The sequence below is a fragment of the Bos mutus genome, chromosome 4 (genome assembly GCF_027580195.1).
Source record: "Bos mutus isolate GX-2022 chromosome 4, NWIPB_WYAK_1.1, whole genome shotgun sequence".
In the NCBI taxonomy this organism is placed as follows: Eukaryota; Metazoa; Chordata; class Mammalia; order Artiodactyla; family Bovidae; genus Bos; species Bos mutus.
The window spans coordinates 106,653,549-106,665,787 of NC_091620.1; the positions used below are offsets into that span (position 1 = coordinate 106,653,549).

General features: G+C 34.6%; 1 protein-coding gene across 6 annotated transcripts in view; it reads right to left on the reverse strand.

Moving 5' to 3' along the window:
- The window catches only part of CASD1 (CAS1 domain containing 1), a 54,754-nt gene that overhangs the window by 23,375 nt on the left and 19,140 nt on the right, over positions 1 to 12,239 (reverse strand). For all 6 annotated transcript variants that reach the window (XM_070369839.1, XM_070369838.1, XM_070369841.1 and 3 more), the window contains exons 4-9: positions 11,166 to 11,210; positions 9,893 to 9,955; positions 5,106 to 5,150; positions 4,535 to 4,658; positions 3,145 to 3,359; positions 947 to 1,369 (exon numbers count right to left, since the gene is read on the reverse strand). In XM_070369839.1, the coding sequence (XP_070225940.1) occupies positions 947 to 1,369; positions 3,145 to 3,359; positions 4,535 to 4,658; positions 5,106 to 5,150; positions 9,893 to 9,955; positions 11,166 to 11,210 (915 nt within the window). The remainder of the gene's footprint in view (positions 1 to 946; positions 1,370 to 3,144; positions 3,360 to 4,534; positions 4,659 to 5,105; positions 5,151 to 9,892; positions 9,956 to 11,165; positions 11,211 to 12,239) is intronic.

The window sequence follows — 12,239 nt, forward strand, 5'->3', positions numbered from 1 at the left end:
TTTCAAAAGAACCTTGGGGGAAAACAGTTAAAGACTGTCATTTAGTTTCTTGATAAAAGAGATAATAAACTATTTAAGTATAATATGAATTAAAAAATGAACATAAAAGAGATTTTAAATATTTAAGTTGAATCATATGGTTTAATATTATTTTTTAAACTGTGACAGATGTGTTTATAAATCTAAAAAGTGGTATTTTATAATTTTCTTTAAGAAAATCTTAAATTTCAGTTAGAAAAAATTAAAATTTCAGTTAGAAAAAAATCTCATAGTTCTCTTACACTGTACTGTGAAGAAAAAAGCTCCATTATCATACTTTATTTTCTCTAGAATATTCCCACTGGGGATGAAGAACTGATTAATCATCCTCATATGAAAGTTATTTCTTACAAAAGAATTTATTAATTCAAATAAATCATGACTTATAAAGGAGTTACATTTATATTCTGAGCAATTACAGCAAAGCTAAAATAGGCATTCAGAACACTTTTAACAGTGCCCACATTATTATGTAAGTTCTAATATGTGTGTGCATGCCTGAGCGTATAAATATATAAATAGAAAAAGTGCTTATTAGTGTAATTATATACTTTTAACTTCTAAAAGATAATGGTATCTCATGTTTGTGGACCATCAGAAAGTGGGGAGCATCTCTACTTTCTCCATCCTCAGGCGGGCAAAATAACACCAAGTCACGATATCTTTTTCACAGTCATTATTTTCCAACTTTTCAACAATCTTTATGAAACTGAGCTTTCTCCAAACTGTTTCACAAAAGCAACAGTTAAGAGTCCACCAAGTGACATACAACTGCAATATTCCTTCATCCTCTTCTATATATGTAAATGTTTGTATATGATGGCATGATAAATGGTATTAATTCTTTAATCCAGACTTTATAATGAGATGAGAAGGATAACATGAACTAAAAAGAAATGATTCTTACCTCCTTGGTATTTTCATTGTAAAATACTCCCAAAACCAAGATGTAGATAATAGGAATAAAGAAAGTTGAATGTGTATAAAATTTGTTTTCCTTCATAAATAGATTTGCCCGGTCACACATATAGAAATAAGCCATAATCAGGCCAAGTTTGCAGAAAGACTGTAAAAATATTTCTAATGGAGACACAGGGGGATTGATAATATTTTTCTTTTCTTCTCCACTTTCCAAGTCAGTACAAGGCTTATTCTTCCGATGAGCATTACGATGAATTATATAAAAAATTAAATATCCAACAATAGATAAAGTGAAAAAGCAAGCAGCTAGCTTCTGTATCAGAGTAAGAGGAGGCCGAGGTTGACAACAGGAACCATCTACAGGCTTCAAAATCTTATTGCAATACACGTTCATAAGAATCATTGCACTCTGTGAACAAATCAAGTGATTTCGTTATTATCTTGTCAGTAATGTATTTCCCATTAGATTTTCTCCTGTGAATACAACTGACTTTTTAGCACTGAAACCAAAATGCTTTTGTACTTTTTACTATCATTTCCCAAACAATCATGTAAATAATGATAGTCCTTCAATCTGTAAGTAACTAGTTCAGGGTTTTTCAAACTTCTTGGGTTATGATCCATAGTGAAAAGTTCATTTTATAATGTGACTCAGAATATATATACATACATATAAGAAACAATACCCATCCTTACTACTTGGAATGCATCTGAGTTTTTTCCATTCTATTCTTTAAAAAAAGAAAAAAATACAGATTTCATGACTGTTAATGGGCCGTGACTTTTGGTTACAAAAACACTGACAGATGTCAAGGACCAAAGTATTGTAATTAACAGATATTCAATACAGAAGATACCAAAATACTTAAGATACACTTCCAGTCTTTACATATGAAAAAAGAATGTAGAGTAATTGCCACCAAAAATGATTAACTCTTAGCTAACAATATTTATGTCTCTCATTTGGTTTACAAGTTTATGGACCACTTGGGACTCAATAGTTTTAGTGTTTCTAACTTGAAGTGGAATCTTCAACATAGTTTTATCATCATAAAATATTCTAGGCAAGCTATCAGGAGCCTTTCTAGATGAAGGTTCAGTCAAATTTAGTTTTATTAAAATTTCATGGTTCTAAAAACCTTTAGAACTGTAAAGCATTCAAAGTATTCAGCCATTTAGAAAATCTCATTCTCTCAGCTTTAAGACTTTAGAAGATTCTGAGCCTGGAACTCTTGCAGACACTAGTCTACAAAGTCCATCCCAAGGTTCATAACCAGTTCTAGGGAGTCCACAAAGCCCTTGAAAAAATATGGAGAAGTGTTGTGTGTGTGTGTATGCAAATATGCATTTTTCTACAGGAGAGGAATGGAACAATTACTTTTTATCAGATACAAGGGTTATGTGATACTCAAAAAGATTCAGGACCACTACTTTATCTGTTGCACTGTGTGTGAAAATTTATAATTATCCAGTTCTCTCTTGTATTTAAACTAAAATCCCTTTCCACCCATCAATCTGGAGTTGTTCAGTATCTACTCTGTACCATGACTAATGCTTAGGGTATCAGAATTAGAAGGAAATTAAAAAAAAAAAGTTCTCCATATTAAAATATTCCCTTCGTGGAAGCTTAATTTTATTTTAAGGTTTAAGGCAAAGAGAACATGGAGCAGTAGTTTTCAAAAATGAATGTAATGAGGACTTAAAAGCTTTTTAAGAGTATCTAGCACTGACTAAATGAAGTTGCATTTCCTTCCTTCCATAACCTTCTTCCTTAGAGTATATGAAAACTCTTACATATTCAGCTAGGTGATGAAAGTCAACTTATTTCTAGATCTATGTCTAGACAGAAAAACTGAAAATAACTGACTGCAATTCAGTTCAGTTTGGTTCAGTCGCTCAGTAGTGTCCGACTCTTTGTGACCCCATGAACTGCAGCACACCAGGCCTCCCTGTCCATCACCAACTCCCAGAGTTCACCCAAACCCACGTCCATCGAGTCGGTGATGCCATCCAGCCATCTCATCCTCTGTCGTCCCCTTTTCATCCTGCCCCTAATCCCTCCCAGCATCAGAGTCTTTTCCAATGAGTCAACTCTTCGCATGAGGTGGCCAAAGTACTGGAACAGTGATATATAGCTATCAGTTAGATATTACGGTCCCTACTGACAGATACAAGAATTCTTACAGTTTCTCTGCTTGATTCAGGAAGATGTAAGCCATCCAAAGATTCCATGATAGTTTCTTGAGCAATCAATTTGGAAACACTGAACACCTTAACATGTGATTTAGAATTTCTGGTGCTGCTATTCAAAATACTGACTGCAGCTTCATTGTAGGCATCTATCTTCTCATTAGTGATCATTTTCCTATTTTCACTTAATAGATCTTCATAAACAGGATCTGCACATGAAACATATTTTTTAAAATACACTTAGAAGTCCCTACTGGTAGAAATTATAATCATGCAAGTAAGTTAACTGCATTTCATATTTTGTTGTTAAAGTTGAGAATTCCAAGCACCTAATAATTCATTTTTTTAAAAATAGTTGACCAAGATTTTGTAATAGATTTCCTAGCTTATAGTCAAATTTTGAATCTATACCTCTCTTCAAATTAAAAGAATTTTATACCTCGTCTCTCTTAAGTACACAACTTTTAGGAAACATTTTTATGTTCTAGCACGTCTTAAGAGTTTGAAAATTTTGGATGCTGGATTATATCAGGTAATGGGAATTCAAAACTGGATTATGGAAGATCACCTAATTAAGAATAGCAATCAATCTTTTCTTTTTCCTCCTGTTGCTGCTTAATTTTTGCAAACTTTATTCCCACAATTAGGAGGTAATATTACTAATGATCAAAGCTTTTTACCACTTAGCATAATCATTTAAATGTAACTTTTTCTCACTTTAGAAAGAGAAAGGTTAATGAGTCTGTAAATGAAATAGTGATTTTGGAAGAGATTATTACTATCCTTGTTATTTCTCTCAGTTTGACATTAAACTTGGAAATAATTATAATAGTTTCTGACAAACAACTTAAATTGCTAAAATACCCAAGGCATTTCATATTGTGCAGGGCATTAAATAATGGACATTCAATAAACTGAAGTGAGTTGATCTAATGTTAACTTTTTCTTAAAGAATTTCATTGCCAAGTATAAACTAGATGGTTTGAATTTAAATATATTCTGTCAATTCCAAAGAATGTTTACTTCCAATGAGTCTAATATTATGAACCAGATAACTTTTTCTATATTTCCCAATCACAATAAAAACTTGTTAAGAAATAAAATCAAAGGCAAGCATCTAATTTGCCTTTAGGACTTACTCTCTTTGTTATGTTCTATTCTAACTGCTGAGACTCTTGGAGAATTTATTTATTATTAATTTTTTACTTATTATATTTATTAGTCTGTCTGTTCCTTAAGTTCAAAACAGGAAACCAAATAGCTCAAGTTTACTCTAATTTTGCAAACATTTATTCTCATAAAGTAGTAATTTTGCTTCTTGAAATAGATAATAGAAACCCAAGCCTCAAAACACATAAAAATGACATTTTTTCATTACTTTTACCTTGTAAGACCCAATAAACATCACTAGTCTTTGCCAGTTTTTCTAAAAGTGGTGCTATGGAGGTAATATTCATTTTATATTGGGAAAGCGCTTCATTGCTGCCATTGTGAATCTTGATAGACCACTGAGAGGAAGTAAAAATTAAGCATTAATTCAGTATTTATCACAGGAAAATGAAAGTATAGCATTTCCTCTATTGTAAAAAAGGTTCTCATTTTAAGAGAATTCCCATTTTTATTTAATATTAGAATAAAATATGGTCAATTATTTCATGAAATACATGAAGGCAGTTACAAAGAGCTGATAAAAATTAGACTTTCAATGTATAACATTCAAGAAAAAATAATGTAATTTTAGATATAAAAATAATATTGACATTTACCATCAAATTTCCTAAGTTCATTCAGAACTTTTTAATTAAAATTATCAGTCTAATTAATTGTAAGAGAAATAAGAATTAAAATATAAGTATAATCAAGAATTCTATTTAGCATAAGTTAATTCTTTCTTAGCATGTTCTTAAGTATATGAAACAAAAATCATTTATGTAAGAATACAGATAATAACTTACTGTGGCAGCTCCTGCTACAATCACATGGGGCTTTGCAACAGAATCCTGAAGAAAGAAAAATCTTTATAATAATGTTATAGTTAGTTCAGGAGATTAATACAAGTAATATTACTTAACTTTTTTCCCTTAAGTTCTTCTTCCATTTTAATTTTCTAGGGTTCCTATTCAGATTCTTGTTACAACAAGATGGATCTCCTTTGCTTAAAACCTTACATGGTTGTATGACTACACAGGATGGCATGAAGCTTGTATGGCTAATTCTTTGGTGTTCTTTAAGATAAAACTCAACATTCAGAAAACTTAAGATCATGGCATCTGGTCCCATCACTTTATGGCAAATAGATGGGGAAACAGTGAGAGATTTTATTTTTGGGGGCTCCAAAATCAGTGCAGATGGTGACTGCAGCCATGAAATTAAAAGACACATACTCCTTGAAAGAAAAGTTATGACCAATCTAGACACCATATTAAAAAGCAGAGACATTACTTTGCCAATAAAGGTCTGTCTAGTCAAAGCTTTGGCTTTTCCAGTAGTCATGTATGGATGTGAGAGTTGGACTATAAAGAAAGCTGGGCACTGAAGAATTGATGCTTTTGAACTGTGGTGTTGGAGAAGACTCTTGAGAGTCCCTTGGACTGCAAGGAGATCCAACCAGTCCATCTTAAAGGAATTCAGTCATGAATATTCATTGGAAAGACTTATGCTGAAGCTGAAACTCCAATACTTTGGCCACTTAATGCGAAGAACTGACCCACTGGAAAAAGACCCTGATGCTGGGAAAGGTTGAAGGTGGGAAGAGAAGGGGACAACAGAGGATGAGATGATTGGATGGCATCACCAACTCAATGGACATGAGTCTGAGTAGGCTCTGGGAGTTGGTGATGGACAGAGAGGCCTGGCGTGCGGCAGTCCGTGGTATTGCAAAGAGTCGGACATGACTGAGTGACTGAACTGAACTGAAGATGAAACCCAAACCATAAAAAACACTACCAAAATCTAATATGGCCTAATATTATTCTGAATTCTGAGTAAATCGTGTAAAGCTCTAGTATATTATGTCAGCCAATTAAAAAGTATCTTTGGAAGCCTACAGGGGACACAGTTACAGTGTTAAATAAAAGTAGGGCTCTAAGGAGACAAGATCTTTTGGGTCTGGTATGTATTAACCATAGACCATAATGTGGGGAAAAAACAAGGAGAAAATTTGGTAGAAATCCTCACCTAATGCAAATTATATTACTTATAATACTACCAATTATATAGAGGCTTCCCAGTTGGTTCAGTGGTAAAGAATCCATCTGCCAAAGGAGATCCCTGGATTAGGAAGATCCTCTGAAGGAGGAAATGACAATACAGTCCAGCATTCTTGCTAAGAAAATCCCATGGACAGAGAAGCCTGGCGGGCTATGGTCCTAGGGTTGCAAAGACAAAACTGAGCGCACACACACCAATTGCATACTACTTGGTAATTTACTAACTATTTCTCTTAAATTAGCTCATTTTAATATAGATTCTTGCCACTTGTGAGATAGGCAGGGAGATTACATATGTATACATACACATATGTATATATTGTTTTTTAAAAAAGGCTATAGACTCAGGTTTATAGGTATTGCTGAGGCCTGGCAGAGATAGAACCAGAAATTAAGTCTCTGACTACTGAGTTCAATGCACTTTTCACAACACAGAAGACCTGATATTACGATCATGTGCACAAGAAATGATTAAAATTAAGAAATCAGAAAACGTCCAAGCCATATTCAAAAAGAGAAGTGACAGTTACTGTCTCATTATGAAGGTAAAACATGCTAAGTGTAGAGAAGTATGAAAGCAGAGAAATGTAATAACAAAATTAGTCTATTTCCAGGCTAGCATGCCCCATTTTATATTGCTATTTTACTGAAACTTTTTCCTGATCTGTAGGTGGCTCCCTTCCTCACTCTTCACAGCAGCTATCCCAAATCATACTAAATATTTTTCTTACACAGGTCCCACCTGCCCTCCTCCTCACTTTTGGCATAAAGCCTAATCCTCAAACTTAGAGAAAAATAGAACTCATGTGGTCTGTGTGCTCTTGCCTTCCTTGCTCCATTCTCACAACTTTATCCATACACCCAGTCTATCATCTTCTGATAGATGAAGAGTAAACCAAATGTGTCCCTATTCTACTTAATGGCTAACCTGTTACTCTTGAGTCTGTATCTCTTCCCTTTTTAGATCTGGAGCTATGTCTGTAAGTTATCTTCTCAAACTCTGGAATTATCCCTTTCATCCTCTTCTCTTCATCCTTCTCTCAATCCACAAAATGTCAAATCATCTTTATCCTCAAAAAATGTTCCTTCAATTCTGTCTCACCCTCAAATGTTTCTCATTCACTCTTGACCAACGGATTACTCAGAAGGGCATTCGGCTTTCACTGTGCTAATTTTAATTTCTGTCTCATTTATGCCTCAATTTATCATGCTTTGATTTTGAGTTAATAATCCATTAAAACCTCCCTCAGAGGCCATTAATGAATTCTGAATTGCAGGTCCTGTAGTTTCAGTCTGTCCTATATAGTTCCTAAAGTGACACTATCCACTTTTAAAACTCCTTCCTTCCCTGTGTGTTATATTACCGTTATTCTTCTGCTTTTGTTACCTTACCTCTTTTACTGCCTTCTCTCAGAATCTTTTCTGTTTCATTCCTACATTCTCTTCTTTAATCTACACTTGCTGTCTATTGAATTATTTCCATTCAAGTCACTTCAAATATCACCTCACTTCATACCAAGACTCCCCAAACTGGTCTAAGTAACTCAGACCTAATGCTTACCATTCATCTGTAGAAATAAATCTAAATTGCTGGTTTCCCTAATTACCCATATCTGCCAGTCATCTAGAAGCTCTCTGAGGAGAGGAACTCTGTTATGTTAATCAAAGTATCAGCAGTGTTTAGCCTGAGGCCTAAAATATGACATGATTTATAAATATCTGTTGGATAACAGTGGAGTTATTTAAATTCAACTTTGCTTATATGCCTATAGGTATCTGTAAGGTTATTTCAGTCATGTCTTTCTAATCCAGTGTTCTTCTCATCTCCTCTGTAAAGCTTTCTTAGATCTTCACCTATACTCTAAACAACTCTCATCCTAGGTGCCTCTGACATGGTGCTTTCACAGTTCTCTGTGGCCAAGTCTACTGTTACCCTTCGTATTATCATGTCATCATTCATAAGAAAGTCTAGTCTACCTTCTAGATTGCTTACTCCTTGAGGGCTGAGACTGGGGCTAATTTCCAGCCACATTCCTAATACCGAGAACAAAGCTAGTTATAGTACAGACATAATAAAAATATGTATTCTCAGCAGCTTACTATGGAAACAGTAAAAAAAAAATACATGAATATATGCATACAAACATACTCCTTGAATAATTAAAACAAGTCAACTAATCAATCTCAGGTAATTACATGACCATTTATTCAATAAGAAGAATATTTCCTCTCCCCCAAGAATCAAAAGGAGTTTTACAATAGAACCTAAAGCTCCAAAATCAAGTTTTAGTAAATTATAAGAACAGAAGATCTGAATATGCAATATATCTTCAGCTTAGTCATAACAAAGGTTTTTGTGATCTTGCCTGAATTCTAAATTACATCACACTAATGTTGCTTAACTGTGAATTTCTACAACTTTGATGGATATACTTTCAGGTTCAGCATAAATATAAATCACATGTTTAAATCATCTGAAATACACACATAACATTATTCTTATTTCTGGACATTTAAAAACATATTAATAAAAACAAAACAAAACTATGTGAGATCCAAATTTTCCAGAAAGTTGAATTCTAAAAGTTGTCTGTATGTTTGTTTTTTGAAAACTTTAATATTTTCTCAAAGAAACAAAGTTAAAAATGTTGACTAGGTTCTCACTGGATCCTATAAAATTCTATTTAATGTGTTACAGTTGCTGTATTAAAATACTTATTGTGAAAAGAAGCAAAGAAAAATACCATTGCAACCCAAGTAATTAAGCAAAACAAGGCCAACAAAGTCGAGTATTGTTTTATCCATCCCTAATGCAAATACCTCTGGGAAAGGATACAGGTTTAATTAAAGGACTGACAAGGAGATGTATGGAGACTTTGTGGGAATTCTAAAGTGGACTTGTGAGAAGTTAGAGGTTTTCTGAGGTTAACAGCACTCTTGTCTTCTATCTAATTTATCTCCAAACATTATGAGCCAAAACACACTAGGCTTGACTTTTAGGTCACAAGTGTAATAATAAAAGGGTATAAGGATATTAAAAATAAATTTTTTTTCAGAAGTATCAGGACATAAGTTTGAAGAACAAAGTAGAAAAATGCTCAAGAAAATGTGTATTGTGATAGAAAGATTATCTGAGTTTGAATTAACTGAGCTATGGCAACCTACTCCAGTATTTTTTCCCTGGAAAATTCCACAGATAGCGGAACTGAGCAGGCTACGGTCCATAGGGTTGCAAAGACTTGACCATGACTGAGCATGCAAACATGCATAACAGTAACAGAAAGCTTTAAATCAAGAAAGCTTTAAATCAGTAAAGTGTGGTATAAGCCTAATCACCACAGGGTTAGAATGGTAATGCCCAGAGACACTGGATCAAAACTCTGCTTTCTCTGTAGAGTGACAATCAATCCAGCATGGTCAAAATTAAGAAGGCTGGTATAAAGTAGAGGCGAGTAGGATAGGCGAGTGTAGGAGAATGGACTTCCAAAATCTGACTGCTCAAAACCAGCAAGGCCATATTTTCAAATACAGACCTCAGTCCACACTTTGATACACTGTTTCATAGAACCATTAACCTCTGGATGCCACAGAAAATCCTAAGAGAGAAATGTAAGAAAAGAAGTCAAAGAAAATACTATGTCCACCATTCAAAACAAACTTGAACACATCTCTTACAGAGTAGTTAAAAGTAAAACACTACCTCATCTACAATATCTTCATCTCTCATCCCAATTTGGCAAGTCTCACAATAGTTCTCTGTATGTCCACTTTTGCTATTTTCTAGAATATTTCCGCATATTTTCAACAGAGTAATGTTTTAAAATTTAAAATCTGATCTTGCCACATCCCCGCTTAAGTATTTAAGAATTTTCAATCAATTGCCCTGAGGATAAGTTTCAAAGTCCTTAAAATTCCAAGAAGTTGCAGTCTGGCCTCTGCCCAGATAGTCTGCCTTTTTTCTGCTACTTTCCCGCTTGTTCTAAGTATACTTTTGGTTCTCCTTCGGATCTTGGAATGCTCTACATGTTCCTTTTTCTCCAGGGCTTTGTTCCTGTTCCTTCCACCTATAATGCTCATAAGCTCTCTCCCTCAGTCTACCTAGCTCCTACTTACCCTTGAGGCCTCCGGTAAAGCATCACTTCCTCAAGGAGGAAAATGCTTTTTAATGCTACTTTTAATTCCCCGTTCTACACATTTATAATGTCCTACTTTTTCCTTTTTGCCATCCTTAGCTTCCCTGGTGGCTCAGACAGTAAAGAATCTGCCGGCAATGCAGGAGACCTGGGTTCGATCCCTGGGTTGGGAAGATCCCCTGGAAAAGGGAATGGCAACCCACTCCAGAATTCTTTCCTTGAGAATTCCATGGACAGAGGAGCCTGGTGAGCTGAACAGTCCATGGGGTCACAAAGAGTCAGACACAACTGAGCGACTAACACTTTAACACTTAATCCCATGATTAAATGCACACAGAAAACCATAATGACTTGCAAGCTCCATTAGATAGATCTAGGACACTGCTGTCTTGATCTCCATCTGTATTCTCAGGACCTAGAAGGCACTGGGAATTCAGAAAATTCATATAATGTTCTCTTATGAAGAGTAATCCTGAATACACACTGGTTTCAAACTGACATACTTTTTCCTGGATAAAAATCTAAGAGACCAAATTTTCTATTACACAAAACAGTGTATGTATTACATGATCTTACTCTACCTGTCTTCTCTCAATACACTACATGTACATGTAAATTAACCAACGAATAGTTTCAACATCATAACACTGAGCTTACTATTATATGAACTTACCACTTTAACTGATGCAATCTTGTCTTCAAAAGGAATGTTTTCATGCTACCATAATGAGGGAGAGATGACAGAAAAATATTAATGTATAGATTAATTTTATGTAAATAATTCCTCCTTCAGCCGCTTTTGTTGATTCATTTATACACCATATCCCAATTATCTACCTTCAACCCCAAGGGGAAAAGATCTGCATAGACTACCCCAAAATAAGTGATACTATTAAAAAAAAAAACTTTTTATTTGTGATTTTCAACATCTTAGAGGTGGGTTAAAGATGATAAAACTCCCACTATGAATAAGCAGGTAGGAGAACATGCCTACATAAATTATCTTTTTGTCAAGCTTCCCACGGTTCCAATTTAGTCCTAGTATTATCATCTATGGCAGAGACCAGTTGCTGCCCTGTGTCTCCCAGATCCCTTCCAGTTAGACAGGACCACATGACTAGTTCTGGCCAATATACCATGACTAGATGTAATGTGGGTCACTTCCAGGCTGAAGTTCCCAGGGCGATTCTGCTCATCTGGTTTAACCTGATACAGAGACTGAGGAGGTTGAATGTCCCAAATGGAACAACTAGAAAACAGTAAAAATTCCAACAGCAAAGCTCCCTGAATGACTATAGGGAACAAAGCCCTTTGTCCCAGGTGGTTAGGACAAGAAGTGCTAAGTAGTAAGACTGTGATATGGGTTTATTGCTGTAGCAACAGCTGGTCCATCCTCACCACTATACTAATGAAGGCCCTGCCTAAACATGAATGGACACACAGGACTCTAGGTTATTAAAGATTTCACTCTGAAGATGGTACATAGTCTAGTTGTAGAAAAAAACTAAAATCCAAAGACTATAACTTCTTGTAACTGTTCCATAAAAAAGAAAAAAAAATCATTTCATAATTAAATATTCAGGATGGAACAGGGGTGGTTAATAAGAAGCTAACTGTCTTCCTAAAATCAAGGTTGAAACATTTTCATTAACTAAACAGATAGTATTTATATTAAGAAATAAAGTTTGTTTCTATCAACAGGCTAAATTTTAAAATTCTTGTTAGTCCTATTTAAGCATCTTTTCCC